This window comes from Orycteropus afer, unplaced genomic scaffold (genome assembly GCF_000298275.1).
Source record: "Orycteropus afer afer isolate SDZICR_OR568_19922 unplaced genomic scaffold, OryAfe1.0 scaffold00278, whole genome shotgun sequence".
Classification (NCBI taxonomy): Eukaryota; Metazoa; Chordata; class Mammalia; order Tubulidentata; family Orycteropodidae; genus Orycteropus; species Orycteropus afer.
The window spans coordinates 1479885-1501384 of NW_006921865.1; the positions used below are offsets into that span (position 1 = coordinate 1479885).

The 21500-nt window shown below is 37.9% G+C and overlaps 1 protein-coding gene across 1 annotated transcript; it reads left to right on the forward strand.

Moving 5' to 3' along the window:
- Nucleotides 1-9396: 9396 nt before the first annotated feature.
- On the forward strand, nucleotides 9397-20998 carry SPCS3 (signal peptidase complex subunit 3). The gene is made up of 5 exons (XM_007950565.2): nucleotides 9397-9539; nucleotides 11320-11393; nucleotides 14502-14578; nucleotides 19417-19532; nucleotides 20866-20998. Exons 1-5 carry the CDS (start codon nucleotides 9397-9399, stop codon nucleotides 20996-20998), a joined length of 543 nt encoding a protein of 180 aa, XP_007948756.1.
- Nucleotides 20999-21500: the final 502 nt, after the last annotated feature.

The following is a 21500-nucleotide window of genomic DNA, read 5'->3' on the forward strand; positions in this document are numbered from 1 at the left end:
ATGAGCGTTGACTGTGGATTCAAGTAAAATGAACTCTTTGACAACTTCAATCTTTTCTCCATTAATCGTGATGTTGCTTATTTGTCCAGTTGTAAGCATTGTTTCCTTTACATTGAGGTGTAATCCATATGGAAGACTATATTCTTTGATCTTCATAAATAAGTGCTTCAAGTCCTCTCCACTTTCAGCCAACAAGGTTGGATCATCTGCATATTGCAGGTTGTTATGAGTCTTCCTCCAATCCTGATGCCGAGTTCTTCTTCACATACTCCAGCTTCTGGGATTATGTGCTCAACATAAAGATTGATAAGAATGGTGAAAGGATACAAAAGGTAACATTTCCTGATTTTAAACAATACAGTATTCCCTGGTTTGGGTCTATGTACATGCTCCTCATGAGTACAATTAAGTGTTCTGGAATTCCCATTCTTCACAATGTCACCCATAATTTTTTATGATCCACACAGTCAAATGCTTTTGCATAGTCAATACAACACAAGTAAACATTTTTTTGGTATTCTATGCTTTCAGCCGAGATCCATCAGACATCAGCAATGATATCCCTCATTCCACGTTTCTTTTGAATCCAGCTTGCATTTCTGAAGTTCTCTGTTAATATGCTGCTGCAATCATTTTTGAATTATCTTCAGCAAGATTTTAATTTGTGTGATATTAATTATATTGTTCAATAATTTCCATATTCTTTGGAATGGGCAAAAATACGGATCTCTTCCAGTCAATTTGCCAGGTAGCTGTCTTCCAAATTTCCTGGGATAGACATGTAAGTGCCTCCAGCACTGCATCCATTTGTTGAAACATCTCAGTGGGTATTCTACCAATTCCTGGAATCTTATTTTTTGCCAACTCCTTCAGTGCAGCTTGGACTTCTTCCTTCAATACCACAGGTACTTGATCATATGCTGTCTTCTGAAATGATCGAACATTGACCAAGTCTTTTTGGTACAGGGACTCTGTAAATTCCTACCATCTTCTCTTGATGCTTCTTCTATTGTACAACAGTTTTTCTAGAGAATCTGTCAATATTGCAATTTGAAGTTTGAATTTTTTCTTAAATTCTTTCAGCTTGAGAAATGTTGAGCATGTTCTTCCCTTTTGGTTTTCTATTTCCAGGTCTTTGCACATTTCATTATAATACTCTATTTTGTCTTCTTGAGCCACCCTTTGAAATTTTCTGTTCAGCTCTTTTATTTCATCATTTCTTCCATTCACATTAGTTACTCTCTGTTCAAGAGCAAGTGACATCCATTTTGGTCTTCTCTTCCTTTCTTATCTTTTTAATTACCTTTTTCTTTCTTCATGTATGATGTTCTTGATGTCATTCCACAACTCATCTGGTCTTCAGTCACTGGTATTCAATGCATCAAATCTATTCTTCAGATAGTCTTTAATTCAGGCAGAATATACTCAAGGTCTTGTTGTGGCTCTTGTGGACTTACTTTAATTTTCTTCAGCTTCAACTTGGGCTTGCATATGAGCAACTGATGTTCTGTTCCACAGTCATTTCCTGGCCTTGTTTTGACTGCAGATATTGAGCTTCTACATAGCCTCTTTCCACAGACGTAGTTGATTTTTTTCTGGGTATTTCATCTCGTGAGGTCCACATTTACAGATGCCATTTATGTTGTTGAAAGAAGGTATTTGGAATTGATAAGTTATTGGTCTCAAAAAATTCTATCATGCACTCTCCGGCATTGTTTCTATCACTGTGGCCATATTTTCCAACTACCAGTGCTTCTTTGTTTCCAACTTTCATGTTTCAATCACCAGTGATTATCAATACATCTTGAATGCATGTTTGGTTCATTTCAGACTGCAGAAGTTGGTAAAAATCTTCAATTTCTTCATGTTTTGCTTTGGTGTTATGCTGCATAAATTTGAATAATAGTCATATTAACTGCTTTTCCTTGTAGGCATATCCTATCACTGACAGCACTGTACTTCAGGATAGATCTTGAAATATTCTTTGTGATGATGAATAAACATCATTCATCTACAATTTGTCCCTCCCAGCACAGTAGACCATAGGACTGTCTGATTCAAAATGGCCAATACCAGTTCACTTCACTTACTAATGCCTAGGATGTTGATCTTATAAGTTCCATTTCATTTTCAACAACTTCCAATTTTCCTAAATTCATACTTCCAGTTCATGTTCTGATTATTAATGGATGATTGCATCAGTTTCTTCTCATTGAGTCATGCCCCAACAGCAAATAAAGTCCCAAAACTTTACTCCATCCACGTCATTGAGGTTGACTCTACTTTGAAGAGGCAGTTCTTCCCCAGTTGTATTATGAGTGCCTTCCAACCTGAGGCTCATCGTCTGGCACTGTATCAGACAATGTTTCACAGTCTTTCATAAAATATTCTAGTAATATGTCAAATAGTACTTCACTGCTATTCATAAGGTTTTCATTGACCAATTAATTCTTTCAGAAGTGGATGGCCCTGTCCTTCTTCCCAGTCTTAGTCTGGAAGATCTGCTGAATGCTTTCCAGCATGGGTGATCCTACTGGCATTTGAAACACCTGTGGCATAGTCTTCAGCCTCATGGAATCATGCAAGCCACCACAGTACAACAAACTGAGAGATAATTGGTGGATTTCACAGTAAGAATATGAAAAATTCAGATATTTTCATATTCATTTTTTATCAATATATAATATAGATGCATATAGATTTTTAAGTTCTAGTATTCAAAGCCATGGGTCAGATGTCAAGTTGGAGGCTTCTACTGTAGCTGCAGTGGCTGATGAATCCTATATTGGCAGGCAATACAGCAGGCCACTAGTTCAAGCCTAAGGACCAGAGGTCATCTGATGATGAGCAAGATGCAGGATCCAGACTGAGCAAAAGAGAGTTTTGCTAGAGCTATCCCACACATATTGGAAGCAGGCCACACCCTGAAGTAAACTCCCTTTCAACTGATTGGTTGATAATAGTGATCTCATCATGGAAATGATTCCATTATATCAGATCTCATCATGAAGGATGTGGTAATTAAGGCTGTGTGTCAACTTGGCTGGGTCTGGTTCAGTGGCTGGGTAGCTGGATTTAATATTCTCCATGATGAGACTGGTAATCAACTCCGTGGTGGAATCTACTATGAGCAGCTGAGTAGTTGCCTTAGGAATGTGGTCTGCTTCCGGTATATAAGAGAAGCCTTGAGGAACAGTCCCTAGCTTAGGGCACACTTGAACCCTACATGTAGCCATGTCATTGTTCAGCAGTCTGCCATGCTCTGCTGACCTTGGGACTTACAATGGACTTGAATTAATGGCCTGCCATGTGGTTTGGTAACATCGGGACTGTGCCTTTTTACTTCCTAACTTTGGGCTTCTCAGTCTCAGCAGCCAGTAGCTGTCTAAGTGAAGAAAAGCCTCTAGCTTCAGTGGGCCGGGAGCAGGAGGCAGAGCTGAAGCCCAAGTTCACCAGCCCCTAGAGCCTGGCACTTTGAACTTGGACTTAAAGCCTCCAAACTGTGAGAGAATAAAGTCCTGTTTGCTCAAGCCATCCCATTTGTGGTATATTCCTGTCAAAGAGGCACCAGATAACCAAAACACCATCCATCTATGGTATTTCTCTTAGAGCAGCACTAGAGAAGACAGAGAATGAGTGTATCATAACTGCTAAACCACTCAGAATCATGGTCCAGCCAAGTTGACACACAACTCAACTTGGCACCTGTACAGATCTCCTTAAATCATAGAAAATATCTAAATAAAGATAATTCTAAAGTCATACCTGTGCCTAACATGATACAACTAACATGCGTACAATCAAAAATGCATTGGCCCCAGTGACAGCTATGGTTGAGTCAACGTGGCTGGACCTCGATTCCCAGTGGTATGCAGTTATGATGCAGTCATCCTCCATGATAAGATCTAATATAATGTAATTACTTCCATAACGAGATGTGCTATGAGCAGCCAATCAGATGAAGGGGAGTTTCCCCTGGGGTGTGGCCTGCTTCCAATATACATATGGACAACCTGGGAAAATTTCGAGGCTTTCTACTGAATCTGGATCCTGCATCTGGCTCATCATCATCTCTGGTTCTTAGACTTGAATGAGTGCCTGGCCGTATTGCCTGTCCATCTTGGGATTGCTGCCTTCATAGCCAAAGAGCTAACAATCTGCAATTTTACCTGCCAATCTTGGATTTGTCAAATTGTGTTCATGAGGAACCTCTACATAGACCAAGAGTCAATTTCAAACAGAGCAAGGGGATAGTAAATCAGGGAAGGTGTGCATCATGGTTGTATCCTTTCACCATACTTACTCAACATGTATGATGAGTAAATATTTCAGAGAAGCTGGATTATATGAAGAAGAATGTGACATCAGGATTGGAGGAAGACTCATTAACAAGTTGTGATATGCAGATAACACAACTTTGCTTGCTGAAGATGAAGAACACGTGAAGCATTTACTGATGAAAATCAAAGACCACAGCCTGAAATAGGAGCTCTGGTGGTGTAGTGCCTAAGGCATTTGACTGCTAACCAGATGGCTGGCAATTCCTCAGAAGGAAGATTGGGCAATCTACTTCCGTAGTGATACCACCTTGGAAACCCAAGGAGGGCTCACTATGAGTCACATCTGACTTGACAGCAGTTGAGTTTTTTTTTTTTTTTTTTTTTTTAAACAGCCTGAAGTATGGATTACACCTCAGCATAAAGAAAACAAAAATCTTAACAACTACACCAATAACCAACACTTTGATAAATGATGTAAAGACTGAAGTTGTCAAGGATTTCATTTTACTTGGATCCACAAGCAACGTCCATGGAAGCAGCATTCAAGAAATCAAATAATCTATTGCTTTAGGTGAATCTGCTGCAAAAGACCTCTAGAAAGTGTTTAAGAGCAAAGATGTCACTTTGATGATTAAGGTGTGCCTCACCCAAGCCAGGGTATTTTCAATAGTTTCATATGCATGCAAGAGCTTGACAGTGAACAAGGAAGAATGCAGAATAATGCTTTTGAATTATGGTGCTGGCAAACAATATTGAAGGTACCATGGATAGCTAGAATAATGAACAAATCTGTCTTGGAAGAAGTATAGCCAAAATGTTCTTTAGAAGCAAGAATGGCCAGACTTTATTTCTCATCCTTTTGCCATGTTGTCAGAAGGGACTAGTCTCTGGAAAAGGAGTGTATGTTTTTATCTTATTAATTCTCCTGAATTAAAAATTTCTTAAGAGTAAAAAGTAAAGAATACACATCTCTCCATTACTTGCACCACAGTGAGCATTCAATAAATACTTTATTGAATAAACTATCATTGTCTGGAAGATAAAAACTAAGGCTTTAAACTCAACTAATGATCTCTCATTAGTTCTTGGTTTATCGATTTTTTATTACTTGGGTCTTTTCCATTTGAGAAAGATTTTGCCTTATTAATGCTATATTCTCAAGACCTAGAACTGTATCTGGCACATGGTAGGCACTTAGTAATAACCCTAATTAATTGAATGATAATAAATAATGCAAAGAAGCAATAGCTCAACCATAGAAAATAAAAATTATCTTCAGGGTCAGATCTTCATCATTTTGTGGGTTGCAGTTTTTATATTCTAGGTATTCTTAACCTCTTTATGTTTTATGGCTTTAAAATTAAATATATATATATATATATTTCATTGGATTACTGGACTCTGTCAATTCCATTTTTGTAATTACAAAAATCATAACATGAAAGAAATAATGGTGTTGGCAGATTATATTCAAGGTCAAATGGCTCAGTCTGAACTCCTAAAGCCCCCTCATGGTATAGCAAATATGCTGAATCAATTCCATTATTCATTGATTTCAGGAGGTAGAATATAATCAAGAACTGATGGTACTGAAGGAAGACGTCTAGGGTGCACTGAAGACACTGGTGGAAAAAAAAAAAGACACAGGAAATGATGTAAAACCAATGGAGATGTTTCAACCAATGGATGCAATGCTAGAGGTGCTCACTCATCTATGCCAAGAAATTTGGAAAACAGCTATCTTGCCAACCAACTGGTAGAGATCCATATTCATGCCCATTCCAAAGAAAGGTGATTCAACAGCATGTGGAAATTATGGAACGATATCATTAATATCACATACTAGTAAAATTTTGCTGATGATAATTCAAAAAGCGGTTGCCACAGTATATTGACAGGACATTTCCAGAAATTCAAGCTGGATTCAGAAAAAGATGTGGAATGAGGGATATTATTGCTGATGTCATATAGATTTTGGCTGAAAGCAGAGAATACCAGAAAGGTATTTTCCTGTGTTTTATTGACTATGCAAAGGCACTCAACTGTGTGGATCATAACAAATTACCAACGACACTGAGAAGAATGGGAATTCCACAACACTTCATTGTGCTCATGTAGAACCTCCACAGAGACAAAAGACAGTCATTGGAACAAAGTAAGGTGATACCACATGGTTTAAAATCATGAAAGGTGTGCGTCAAGGTATTCTCAAGACCTAGAACTCTTCACCTTCAACATGCAGATGATGACACAACTCTGCTTGCTAAAAGCGAAGAAGATTTGAAGCATTTACTGATGAAGATCAAAGACTTTATACAGCCTTCAGTATGGATTACACCTCAACTTAAAGAAAATGAAAATTCTAATGACTACAGCAGGGAGCTCTGGTAGCGTAGTGCCTAAGGCACTTGACTGCTTATCAGAAGGCTGGTGGTTCAAACTCACCAGCCACTCCTTAGAAGGAAGATGGGGCAATCTACTTCCATAGTGATACTGCCTCGGAAACCCAAGGAGGGGTCACTATGAGTCGGGTCCAACTCGATGGCACATAACAACAACAGCAGTAAGCAACATCATGATAACTGGAGAAAATATTGAAGATGTCAAGTATTTAATTTTACTTGGATCCACCATCAATGCCCATGGAAGCAGCAGTCAAGAAATCAAATGACATATTACATTGGGCAAATCTGCTCCAAAAGACATCTTTAAGTATTACAGAGTAAAGATATCACTTTGAGGACTAAGGTGTGCCTCATCCAAGCCATGGTATTTTCAATTGTCTCATATGTATGTGAAAGCTGGACAATGAATAAGGAAAACTGCAGAAAAGCTGATGCCTTTGAATTATGATGCTATCAAAGAAAACTGAATATACCATGGACTGCCAGGAGAATGAACAAATCTGTCTTGGACAAAATATATCCAGAACCCTCCTTAGAACCAAGGATGGTGAAGACTTTGTCTACTGTACCTTAGTCACGTTAGCAGAAGTGACCAGTCTCTGGAAAAGCACATTATGCTTGGTAAAATGGAGGGTCAGCAGAGAGGAAGATCCTCAATAAGATGGAGCAGACAGGACGACCTGCAATGAGATGACTGTAACAATGGACTCAAAGCAACAAGACTGAGGATGGTGCAAGACTGGGCAGTGTTTGCCTCTATAGTACATAGTAGGTGAGAGCTCTGGTGGTGTAGTGCCTAAGGCATTTGACCGCTAACCAAAAGGCTGGCAGTTCAAACCTACCAGCCACTCCTTGGAAGGCTGGGCAATCTACTTCTGCAGTAACACCGCCTTGGAAACCCAAGGAGGGATCGCTATGAGTCACAACGAACTCGAGGGCAGTGAGGTTTTTTTTTTTTTTTAAATCAATTTTAAATTCTTATACTGTGCTGTGCCAATTTCAGTCATTACCTTCTTTGCTACCATTCATCTGTCAGTGTGTTGTACTGTGGTAGCTTTCCTGTTGCTGTGATACTGGAAGCTATGCCACTGGTATTTCAAATACCAGCAGGGTCACCCATGGTGGACAGGTTTTGGCAGAGTTTCCAGCCTAAAACAGACTAGGAGGAAGGAAAAGGCAATTCACTTGTGAAAAAATTGGCTTTTTGTGGAAAAAAGAGGCAAAGAATACTGAATATACGATGGACTTACAGAAGAACAAACAAATCTGTCTTGGACTAAGTACAGCAGAATGCTACTTGTACTTTGTCTCTCATACTTTGGTCATGTTATCAGGAAAGACCAATTCCTGGAGGATATCATGCTTGGTAAACTGGAAAGTTAGACAAAAAGGAAAAAACTCTCAAACAAGACTGATTGATGCAGTGGCTGCTACAATTGGATCAAGCATATCAAGAATTTTGAGGATCATGTAGGATTGGGCAGTGTTTTGTTCTGTTGTACACACAAGGTCACTATAAGCTGAAACCCACTCAATGGCACCTATCAACAACAATACATCTTTAAGCCTAAGAACTCAGTGAGGACATACTTTCAGTTATTCCATATTCAAACGCTAACATGCATATATTTAAACTTAGTATTATCAATCGTTATATTCTGAAATGGCTTTAGCGACATATAAGAGGCAAAGTCTTAATTGGAATAGGACTAAGGATGTAGGTGGAAAGTAAAGGTGGAAAGCTAGTAGTGCACTGGACTGCTTCTAGGAACTTGTTTGGCATTTCCTCTTCCCTTTCACCTCACCCTTCAAAAAGCTAACGTCTTAACAATGACCAGGTTTGACAAAGGCAACCAAGCATTTTGTAAATAACCAAAAACCAAACTCACTGCCGTGGGGTGGGACCCAACTCATAGAGACCCCTCCTTGGGTTTCTGAGGGGTATCACTACGTAAGTAGATTGCCCAGCCTTCCTTCCGAGGAGTGGCTGGTGGGTTTGAACCGCCAGCCTTCTGCTTAGTAGTCAAATGCCTTAGGCACTACGCCACCAGAGAGGATGGCGGTTCAAACTCATCAGCCACTCCTCGGAAGGAAGGCTGGGCAATCTACTTACGTAGTGATACCGCCTCAGAAACCCAAGAAGGGGTCTCTATGAGTTGGGTTCCACGCCACGAAAGTGAGTTTTGTAAATAGCTCCTTCCAAACGCAAACATGTCCGGATATACTCCAAACAACCTTGTTTTTCTGGCAGTTGTAATTCCAAATTAATGGAATGTAAAGCAATTAAGAAATTACAGACCCCTACCCTCTCTGATTTAGGACCCAAGAAAACAGTATAGACGACCGGTACCTTCTTAACTGAACCAAGGCGCCGCTGGGGAAGCTTAGACCGGAGGAGGAGGGTTTTCCGTAACGAAGCCCCGCCCCTCCCTTGGAGGTCGCTGATTGGCGGTGGCGATAGGACGCGAAAGGAAGGGCGGGCCTGTGGCCTATTCTACACCTTTCCGCACAGTCCATCCCTCCTGGTGGGTGTGTTCCGGGAGGCGGGTCCCGACGCCCTCGTCTGAGAAGCGGTTAGGAGGCGGGGCCGCGGCGGCGCGCGCTCTCGGGACGCGCGCACCAGTGGCGCTGCCGTTCGCAAAGAGCCGGTCGGAGGCCGGATCGGGAGCCCAGTGTGAGTGTATAGACAGTGTTTGTGCGAGACCGTCAGGATGAACACAGTGCTGTCAAGGGCGAACTCGCTGTTCGCCTTCTCTCTGAGCGTGATGGCGGCGCTCACCTTCGGCTGCTTCATCACCACTGCCTTCAAAGACCGGAGCGTCCCGGTGCGGCTGCACGTCTCGCGGATCATGTTGTGAGTGCGTCGAGTCCCGGCCCGTGGGGAGGGGCGCGTAGACAGGGCCGGGGTGGGGGCCGAGGCTAGGCTGCCGCGCCGGGGCGGCGGGCAGGGCGTCCTCGCCGCCCCGGGGAGCCCCCTCTTGAGGCTCCATTCGCCCCCAGTGCAGACGTCCGGGTTGGACCTCGCGGGTTATTTGGCTTCCTTCGGAACTCCCAGCGCTCACCCCTCCAGTGAAAATTCCCGGGCTTGTTCTTAAATTATAATTTTGAGTGTTACTCAGGTCAGTACCTCCGCTTCCTTCCTGTTCCTCACTTCCCTCCACCTATGCCTGGCCAATGAGGGAGCAACACAACAGCACACCCGGCAACGCCACTGCGCCGGGCTCGCGCCTCCGGGCTCCTTGGAGGGCCCCTGGGGGTCCGCACACGAGGCCAGAGGCGCTGCTTTTTGCCTCTATCTGGGTTAGACGTTCGTGGGTCTTTTCAGCAGCTCTGTTATGCTAGGCGCTAAAGAAAAGGGATTGCTTCAGTGTCCTAACAACCAGAGTTTGCCCTGTTTGACATTTCCTTAACAGTTGTGTTTCCACCTTCAAAAGACTGTAAATACTTAGAGCTGCTTGAAGTTGGCAGGACATCCTAGGATGCACCGAGAAAATTAAACATTGTAGCTTTCCGATATAGGGGTGTGTGCGTTTTAAAGAGCCAGCCTTTTGAATACATCCGTCAAAATTCCAAAAATACAATTTCGGAATGACAGTGTCATTTCGTTGTTGCTTTTTTTTTTTTTTTTTTTTGTAACCTGATAATTTATTTTTCTCCAGCTTTTTGATAATGTGCCTTTTTATTTCTAGTTTTCATTTATGTCTGTTCTATTCCATTTTCTAGAAAGCTCCCGCTTATTCTTGAACCTCAGTTTTTTTATTTTTTTGTCAGATTCCCCAACAAGCTGGAGGCTACCAGAGCTCCTCACATAATGCCTTCTTCTCCCCCCTCCCCCTGCCTTTTTCTTTTTGGCTACATTGATGCTTTTGGAAACTGTTAGAGATTCAAATAGATTTGGGATAGAAATCAGCACAGGACCCATCAGTCCAATAACTGCTTAGAACAGAGCTTATAGCATAGTAACATTTTTAAACATTCAACAAATGCTAGCTATTGTTACATTGAGCAAGTTTCTTATCATTCTGAGCCTTTATATCCTTTTGTTTAAAATGGAAGTAATACTCATACAATTGTTGTGAAGATTATTTGAGAAAACTGAGAAATAGTGGACCTGGCACAAAGTAAACCAAAAAAAGAAAAACCATTGCCATAGAATTTATTCGAACTCACAGTGACCCTATCTATAGGACAGAGTAGAACTGCCTCAGCAGCTGGTCTGTTTGACCACCTTTGGTTAGCAATGGAGTGCTTAACTTCTGCATTAACAAGGCTTCTCAGAACAAAGTTAAGTGTTCTAACTAACAGCTGCCATCATTTCATCTTAGTTTTTCACACGACCCTATACACATATTGCAGTTTCTTTTAACAAATTTCATTATCCCAGGTCTTGTTTTTTGTGTTTTTCAGGGATTTTCCTCAAGATACATGAAAATAGCTAAAGACCTACTTTTATTTTGTATAAAAATGTCTACCCTGTTTGCACACATACAGGCTTTTTTGGTGTTTACTTTTTTTCTTTCTGTAACTGCTGTTTAACCTTTGAACACAACTAGGTCCTTTAAGAAATTATGAGTATGTGAATTTCATATGTTTTTACATTTGAAGGATGGTAAAACTTTTATCTTTACTTCTAGAAAAAATGTAGAAGATTTCACTGGACCTAGAGAAAGAAGTGATTTGGGATTCATTACATTTGATATAACTGCTGATATCCTTTAGGAAAATAATTCATTGAATGTTTATAATTTCATAATGCGATAAATGTTGCTTAGGGATTTTGGAGATAAAAAAATTGACAATCCAACTGAATCAGCCAAACCTTGAAAATTTCTATGCTTATGATTTCATTAGTAAGTAGTATTACCATATTTTCTCATATAATGTACAGGTGTAAATAACACACAGAGGCATATAATGTGCATAGCATGCATAGGAAACTAACCTGCGAAGGTGTTGCATGGTTGGCAAAAAACTGTATAGTGTGAGTGTTAAAATAGATTTATGAGTTAATATTATATAAAGATACTTTAAATTCTTCAAAGCAGCAAATAAACCAGAGCTACAAATTAGAGTGTGAATCTGTGATTTGAAAAGAAAAAGTAAAATTAGCCCATTTGGATTGAAGAAGGAAAAATATTACTGCCTAAAAAGTATAAAAAATTTTATTATACATAAAAAATATGCCTGCCTAAAAAGACTGTTTCATGTATAATCCCAAGTAATATATCTGTACTTTATCATCTAGGGAGACACATAAAGTAAGTTCTGTCTGTTATGCTTAGGAAGGCCTTTATGAAAGTAATTATTGGTAAGCCATATTACCTGTTTTATTATCCTTTTTCTAAGGACTTTTATAATAAGGGTCAAAGAAATCTGAGCAATTAAGAGTTACTTTGAAATGAGGATGATTTAAATATTTTTCTTTTATTTTTTTCATTTCTGCCTTTTGATGACTCTGATCATTTTGACCAATTTAATCTTATTTTAGGATCTTAGATTAATATCTTGTTCTCTGTCACTTCTAGCCTGATTTTATCTACTTTTTTAAAACTGCTGGATTAAAATTGTTCATGGAGAGAGGATGAAGTTTGAACAGTTGAAGCAGATCATGTACCTGGAAGTTTACCTGATATGCCTTTCTGCTATCACAGAATTACTTTTAACTTGCCTTTTCAGAAATAAAAAGTAGACTAGGAATTAGTTCCATAGTTTTTCAAGAAATAGAGCAAACCATCAGAAAATCTGGTAGCGTAGTGCCTAAGGCACTTGACTGCTAGCCAGAAGTCTGGTAGTTCAAACCCACGGGCCACTCCTCGGAAGGAAGGTTGGGGCAATCTACTTCCATAGTGGTACCGCCTGGGAAACCCAAGGAGGGGTCACTGTGAGTGGGGTACAACTTGACGGCACATAACAACAACAACAAACTTTGTATGTTTGTATTTAAATTTTTTCATGGCGTATTTTTTTTTAACCTTTCTCTTCTAAGAGGAAGTTTGGAGCTTGTGTGAAACTAGCAACTTTGTACATCTAGATAATTGTAGTGAAATTTTTGATATTCCAACTACTGTGTTTGTTTAATCTCAGTGTTATGATTTGTAGTTTATTCAGATCTTTTTTCATGGTGCTGCTAAGACTTGTAATTGTACCTGTGCTTAGAGGTAGCTGCCCTAGACTTCTAAATTCTAAACCAGTAATTTAGCTACATATATGCACAAGTGGGAGGTAATACATATAATAAAAAGTACTTAGCAATTTACATATACCATAAAAAGCAAACTAACTCACTGCCATGGAGTCAATCCTACTCATAGCAACCCCTCCTTGGGCTTCCGAGGCGGTATCTCTGTGGAACTAGATTGCCCAGTCTTCCTTCAGAGAAGTGACTGGTGGGTTTGAACCGCCAGCCTTCTGGTTAGCAGTCAGATGCTTTAGGCACTATGCCACCAGCGTTCCTACATATATGACATATTTGTAGCAAATAACGTGCTGACATTACACGCCACACATAAGTAACACACCATACATAGCATGCAGTGATGAAATTAAATAAAATAGTTCTTGCATAGTGCACCACAAATATCTCTTGACATTTCCAGAAGTAAATTTTGGCCTTAGTCAACTGTTTTCCCATGTTACAGGAGTCGGATGGTGATGACAATGAATGAATAATGTGGCTTATTTTAAGATGAAAACATAATTAATTTTGGAGACTTCATGTGTTGAATTCAAAGACTGATGCAAAATTATGTTTCAGTTTAAGGTTTATAAAAACCAATAAAATATAAACATCATTTTATGCTTTTTGTTTTTGGCCTAGGATTATTCCTTACTTAACTGATTTATAGTTCCTTGTGCGTTCATACCCTTTAGTTTCCATGTGGCATCCCACTACTCCGTGAAAATGACTAGGATATTTTTTCAGGATGTTGTAAAAATTAAATTTTGTATATAATGTACTGGTATGTACTTTTGGTTTATATTTCAAGTAATATAAAATCAGTACCTACCTTAAGTGAAGTTACCATGTGATCAGAAATAGAAATCAGCAATATGTTAAAAAAAAATTGGCATAGTACACTTACAAAAATAACGTGCTACACAGTTGGCCAAAAAACAAAAAAAACACATAACATGCGTATTATTTGTGTAAAAGTATGGTAATACTTAATAAAAGTCAAACATCTCAGTAGTGACATCAATCTTCTGGGTAATTCTGCTAATTTCCCCACCACCACCACCACCTTGAGAAGCTGATTGGAGCCAAGTTGTTGTTCAGCTGTGCATTCTTACCAAAGTACTTCATGTATTAAAACATTTTGGTTTCTACTATAATATGACCAAAAACAATTTATACAGTCTTTTACTCTTGAATTGTTTGAGCCTAGTTCACAATTGCATATTGTTAAATTTAAACTGTAATCATTGGAATCCTGTGTATTTGAAATACTAAGTTCTCTCTGTTTTAGACTTGGTGAGTTGAAGTTGCAGAAAATTAATTGTGGATTAGTTATTTTCTTATCACACAAAGTATCTTAGCTACTAATGCTTATAGGAGCAGGGACAGATGCTGATAATTTCAAACTGCTGATTTTTTGGCTTTGGAATGGCCTGGATTTTATAGTATATTTATCTTCTATAGGTTTTTATTAGTTTATTCCCCTTAACACAGAACAGATGGCTCTGTATGTTTCTGAGCCACCTCTCCTTTTTTCTATTTTAGTATCAGTATTGCTATGGATAATTAATCTAAGGATAACTAAGATCTGTTTAAAGTTATATGCTGCTTTATGATCTGTATACTCCTTAATTTATTTACATCTAGAGAATATATTTGATTGGAATGTCAAGCAGTTGTTTCTGTATTTATCAGCAGAATATTCAACAAAAAATAACGTAAGTATGTGTATTTTGAATTATTTTATAGCTGTTTAAAATGTAATCTTTTATGCAACATATAAACTTAATATCTCAAAATAAGCTGACCTAAGTAGCCTAGTAAAAACCAGTAGAGATGGTTCTAGTAAGAAAATTTTATCTCCTTTGATATTCTTTCTCTTTTTTCCCATTTGCTCTCTAGCTCTCTAACATTGTAGGGGTCTATGCAAGGTATTCCATTGATAAATAAAGAATAAGCATTAAGAGCTTCTGTTTAAATACTTTTTTTAATTTTAAATAAAAGGGAAAGCAGTTAAGCTTTGCTAATATGTGCATTATGAACTGGCATAAACTGTCATGTTCAAGCCTTAAATGAGATGGTCACATGCCTCCTACCACATTTAAATGTTCTGGAAGAGGAAGAGAAATTCTGTAGGCCAAGAGGTTGATTATGCTATTTACGTTCATTCATTCATTCACTTCATCGTTTAAAAGTATTGTAATAGATGCCCACTTAAGTGGATTATATTACCTAATTTTATTTCTTCTAGAATGAACAAATAGCTTTAAAAGATTTCTGCAAAGAAATTGCAGATTGAGCATAATGCTAGTGGTACAAACACATGCAAACAATAGGAAAATGCAGAGCTGATACTTCTCGTTTTTCTTCTGAACTGTTCACCTATATTAAAGGATTTGAAAAAAAAAAAGGACAGCCTAATAGATCTAATAAGAAGTTGGCTGAGATAATTCAATATTAGTCAAGAAAAGTATTTGAAATACAAATTTGTATTCACTTTCATTAATGAAACCCACTAGCCACTCCTGGGAAGGAAGGTTGAGCAATCTACTTCCATAGTGAAACTGCCCAGGAAACCCAAGGAGGGGTCACTATGAGTCGGGATCTACTCGAGGGCACATACAACAACAGTCATTAATGAGTCCCTGTTGTTGTGTTGTAATGTACCATCGAGTTGGTCCCGACTCATAGCTACCCCTCCTTGGGTTTCCAAGAGGGTATCACTACGGAAGCAGATTGCCCAACCTTCCTAGGTGGTGTATATAGGAGCTGTGGTGGCGGCGTAGTGCCTAAGGCATTTGACTGCTAACCAGAGGGCTGGTGGTTCAAACCCACCAGCCACTTCTCGGAAGGAAGGCTGAACAATCTATTTCCATAGTGATACCACCTCGGAAACTCGAGGGTGGGTCGCCATGAGTCGGAACTGACTTGACTGCAGTGAGTTTGGTTTCGGTTTGGTTAGGTGGTGTACATAGTTAATGTTCTCCACTGCTAACTGAAAGATTAGCAGAAATCTTTTTAAGTCCTATTCTAGTGTTTATTTTTTAATTCTCTTAAGTTTATTGTCTGCCTCAGTTCTATCTACCACTGAGTTGTTAGTTGCTTTTTTGGAATTCAGAGGTTCAAGTCCCTCCAGAGGTACCTTGGAAGAAAGGCCTTCCAAAAAAATCATCTTTTGAAAACTCTGTGGAGCACAGTTTCACTCACGTGGGTTGTCAGAAGTCGAAATGGACTTGACAGCAATTGGCTTTTTTTTAAAAAAAATTGTTAATGATGATATTACCTAATGAAAATATTGTTTCATTTATAAATAAAGATACATAGCTTGAGTTTGTGCTCAAAATAATTTGTGTCAGAAGTCTTGGAGATGCCTTCTAGTGTAAAAACATAAAGGATGCCTAGGAAAGGAGGTAGAATTGCTGCTCAGCTATAATATTTTTTTTAGCTAAAATATTCTTTCTCCACAGCTAGGATCAGAGAGAAAGAGCAAGAGAGTTGAATCAACACAATTTATAAGTTCTGATTAAAACTGTCATTGCCCAAATATATAATCAAAATCTGTTTTGGTTACAGTCTTTTTTAGTTATCTCTGAGATTATTTTAAAATCTATCTCCATACTAAATATGTATAGTTTTCTTTTTTTAATACATTATGTCAGCTGTTTCTGACATGTTACTGTATCTTTTGAGAAATGTTGTTCGTTGTGATGAGGTTGTATGAGATTTACCAATATGTGTACTTAAATTAGTCTTTTTAATCATAAGTTATAGTGTGATTAAATCTATAAGATTTTTAATTAAAAGCTATGAAGCTTTTAGATTAAAATCTATTAAAAGACTATTAAGACAAAACTATTAATTTATGATTGAAAGCTTTTAGTTCAGTCTCATTTAGAGCTTTTGTTGCAGATAGTGTAGAGATTAGGATATTTATACAGACTTGCTAAAACAAGGAGCCATGGTAGCATAGTGGTTAAGTGCTCAGCTGCTAACTGAAAGATGGGACAGTCTGTTGCTGTAAAAATTAACAAACCAAACCAACCTCACTGCCATCGAGTCAACTCTGACTCATCGTGAGCCCTAGGGAGTTTCTGAGGCTAGAAATCTTTATAGAAGTAGGTTGCCCCAACTTCCTTTCTGGGAGTGGCTGGTGGGTTTGAACAGCTGACTTTCTGGTTAGCAGCCAAGTGCCTTATCCACTATGCCAGATTACAGCCTTGGAAACCCTATGGGGAAGTTCTAGTCTGCTTTATAGGGTCACTATGAATATCAGCTGATTTGACCACAGTGGATTTATTGCTTAAACAGAAATCTTCTTAAGTCCTGTTTAACTGTATTTTAATTGTCTTAAGTTTATTGTCTGCTTCAGTGCTATCCACCACTAAGTTGTTAGTTGCTTTTTTAGAATTGAGTTAGGAAATATAAAAAATCATAATCTAATTTGAAAATAAGCTTGTAGAATGTTCATCATCTAGAAATAGTTAACATAAATGAAGTGACTTAATTTTTGCCTAGTTTATAAAGCTTGGCAGAAAATATAAATGTACTTTGTTAGAAATGTTTTGAAAGCTTAAGTGTATTTTACTATATATGATTTCACAGTCTAATTTCTGAAATTCAAAATGCATAATTGAAAGTATAAAGTATAGGGTTCTGATAAGTGGATTAAAATATGAAAATGAAATTTGTGGAATTAAATTCTGCTTGTTGTTATCTGAGTTACCTTTATGTTTGTTATTAGCATAGTCTGGAGGTAACTTATAGTTAAGGGTGGGTCCACTTTCTGAATTTTATTTGAACTATATTCATTTTCAAAAGATAGCAAATTAATCACTTTTATCTATTTAACGGTTTCATTAGTTAACTGGAATTACATATTTTATGTCAAGTATTTTGTTAGGCACTAAAATATTGGGATGAATAAGTTTTTATCCCTATCCTTGAGAATCAACAAAATGTTAAACAGAAAAAAACTATTTCTAAAAATAACAACTGTAAACACACATTGTTCCAAAAGTGTCATAAAATGATCCAGATTTGTTTGCCACATTCTTTGTAACAGGTATACCTAAATTACATTCCCAATCCTGGTTTACTCTACCATGACTAGTAAGTTAATACATTTTGGAATTTGCTTTGGTGAATGAACAGGTCTGCATAAAAGTCATTGCACTTCAGTGTATCTTCAATTTTGTCTTAATGTTTCTTTTCAATGTTAGAAGGAAACTTTAAGGTGTAGATTTGAAGCTTCCTTTAGAAATACTTATTCACTTTTTTTTTTTTTTAAAGTTAATGTAGTCACCATATACTGAGTAATTGGCCTTACAAACTACTAATAGGTGATGGCTTAATATGAACAAATTTCTTGAGATTTATGTTGTTGTTATCAGTTGTTGTCAAATCACAAATGTGTTTTCTCTCCATTTTATGTTCATTTTCTTTTTTTCAAATATTAAATGGGTTGTTGATGTTGTTGTTATGTGTCGTGGAGTCGGACCTGACTCATAGTGACCCCTCCTTGGGTTTCTGAGGCAGTATCACTACAGAAGTAGATTGCCCAACCTTCCTTCCGAGGATTGGCTTGGTGGGTTTGAACCACCAGCCTTAGGACTTCTTTATCTGTGGATAAAAAATGGAACCTGTATGTAATATGTTGAAACAGTGGCTTCAAAAGAATTGATGCCTACAATTTTGCCATAAGTAAACAATGATGTACCTATGTTTTTTTAAGTTAAAGGGGAAAAAACATCTATAACGGGCTTCATCTCTTTAGTGATTCCTAGATAATTTAAATTCCTTGGAGATTTATGAATTTTCATGACATTATCTGGTAGCGGGGGCATGTATTATCAGTGTGAAGATCTGTTTACCCAGCACTATCCAGGGTCCACACTAAGCTTGAGGGTCTCATAAATCTTAACCGGGAAAAGGGACTTAAAGAGCAATTCCCTTTGCAGGGATTTTAATGTCCCTATTCTTCCAACAACCTTACAACTTAGAGAACATATAGGTCTAAAACGTTGTATTAAACTATGAAGACCTTAAGTAATGTAGTTGCCTTCACAAAAGTGATGACTTAGAGAACAATCGTTCTTCTGACCAAGAAGAGTTTGCCCTCTTTTTAGATCTATCTACTTGTTATGTTTCACTACTATTCGTAAGGTTTTCCTTGGCCAGTTTTCTTTTCAGAAGTGGGTTGTCTGTCTTCACCTGGAAGCTCCACTGAAAACTGTCCACCATGAGTGACCTTGCTGGTATTTGAAATACCGGTGATATAGCCTTCAGCCTCAAAGCAACAAGCAAGCCACCACAGTACGATAAACTGACAGACAAGTGGTGGACAAGACAGTATTTCATTTTGTTGTGCATAGGGTCACTATGAATCGGAGCTGCCTTGACGGCACCTAACAACAGCAAGAACAACTAGTTATGTTGAATACTTTAAAATTTTAGCTATTCCCTTAATGTTAGATTCATTAATGTAAGTCAAACTAGATTTGAACCAACAAGATGCTGTTTCTTGTGACTTACCTAATTAATTTTCATTTTAATACAGGCTCTGAACCAAGTTGTCCTTTGGGACAAGATTGTTCTGAGAGGTGATAACCCCAAGCTGCTGTTGAAAGATATGAAAACAAAATATTTTTTCTTTGACGATGGAAATGGTCTCAAGTATGCAATTCTTTATATCTTTTGTTTGTTTTTCTTTTCATAAGAGGAAAGAAAAATGTAATGTATTTTAAAGAAAAATCTTAAAAGGCAGAAAGAAAACTTGTGAGAAAAATATTTAGGCAAATTTGAACTGGAAGATTGGGTAGAAAGACTGCTATGTAAACTGGGATTTAAGATAGACATGCTCAGGTCTATTGCAGTATGTGAAATGTGATAATCAAACTAATAAAGGCCTGAAACTTATACTCTTCAGTATATAGAGAACATGTGCTTGCCCATATAGGAATAGTGCTATGATTTTCAAATACAGGGCCCCTTTCTGAACCTAGAGGAGCTCTGGTAGCACTCTGGTTAAAGCATTGGACTGCTAACCAAAACGTCAGCAGTTAGAACATGCTAGCCACTCCGCAGGAGAAAGATGAGTCAGTCTGCTTCTGTAAAGATTCACAGCCTTGGAGACCCTATTGACCAGTTCTACTCTGTCCTGTAGAGTTACAGTGAATCAGAATAGACTCTGTGGCATTAAGTTTGGTTTGTGGGTTTCTGAACTTAAGAGGAACTTGCCACAGAAACCTTAACAAAGAAACAGCATGTTGGCCTGGGAGGTAATACTGAGGTTCTAGTATTGGTTCTTCTAACTTGGTTTTGGTGAACGTGTCTCTCACACAAAATGAGAGAATTAAAATGATTCATCTCTCAGGTCATTTTTAGCTCTTAAACTTTGGGAGTAAATATTTGAAAGGACTTCAAGGCAGAGCCATCTTGACCACACCTCCATTTTTGCAGTTGAAAATTTTTAGACCATGAGAGATTTTGATTTGCTCAGTGTTGCCCATTAGATGGTACTGGAATGAGGTTTCAGGTAATTGTCTTCTGATTCTTAGCTCCAGCCTCTTTATACATTCTCTTATTCATTTAAACTTTTTGGTTGATAATTAATAATTGTAGCTGTAAATGAGTTTAGGTAGGTAAATTAAGGGATACTTGCAAATTTAATGGTGGTGTTTTTCCAGCATTGTTCTTAGATTTCAAGTGACATGAGAAAACAATTGTGATGAAGATGAATATTCCTATTAGGAATAAAACTCACACCACTGACTGCCACTGAGTCGATTCCAACTCATAGCGACCCCTCGGGTTTCTGAGGCGGTATTTGTATGGAAATAGATTGCCCAGTCTTCCTTCTGAGGAATGGCTGGTGGGTGTGAACTGCCAGCTTCTGGTTAGCAGTCAAATGCACTAGAATTTGATTTCTAGTGTTTGAGTTAAAATGTGTTTAGTGAATTAATTATAAATGCTTCTGCTGACTTCTGTTTATTTTATCTTTTTATAGGGGAAACAGGAATGTCACTTTAACTCTGTCTTGGAATGTTGTACCAAATGCTGGAATTCTACCTCTTGTGACAGGATCAGGACATGTGTCTGTTCCATTTCCAGATACATATGAAATAACGAAGAGTTATTAAATTATTCTGATTATTCTGAATTTGAAACAACATATTTTTATACTTCATGAATTGTATGTCATTTATTCCCTTGCCTTTTCATTTGCTTTTGATTGCTTTTTTTTTTTTTTAAATAAGAACTAATATCAAAAGGCATATCTGAAGGAAAAGGTTAATGGGCAATTTAAACTTAATTGTACAAACAAAATAAATACGCAAAGAAGGCCAGCAGAGTGGAGTATTATTAGAATAAGACACTTCATAATAAGAATTTGTGAAAAATATATATTTGGATTATTCCCTGTATTTCTCTTATTCTGTATGGGATGTGAAGTGAGCATGAAGGATAGTTCAAACTTTCAGGTGCCTGTGGAGTCATAAGAACTCTATATTTTATGTCTTCTGTCCAAACAGATTCACATTGGATTTGATAGAGAAGTAGACATTCTCTTTTTTCTTTTTTAGGGTATGTCCGATTAGTGGAAAAATTAATACTGTTATTTGTTAGAAGTCTGGCTTACAA

What these genes read in the sequence shown, in the direction of transcription:
- SPCS3 (XM_007950565.2), top strand. Translation starts at nt 9,397, where the DNA reads ATGAACACAGTGCTGTCAAGGGCGAACTCGCTGTTCGCCTTCTCTCTG. An exon ending in CACGTCTCGCGGATCATGTT is followed by an intron (nt 9,540 to 11,319) that starts GTGAGTGCGTCG and finishes CTTTACTTCTAG; the next exon opens with AAAAAATGTAGAAGATTTCA. An exon ending in TACATTTGATATAACTGCTG is followed by an intron (nt 11,394 to 14,501) that starts ATATCCTTTAGG and finishes TAATTTATTTAC; the next exon opens with ATCTAGAGAATATATTTGAT.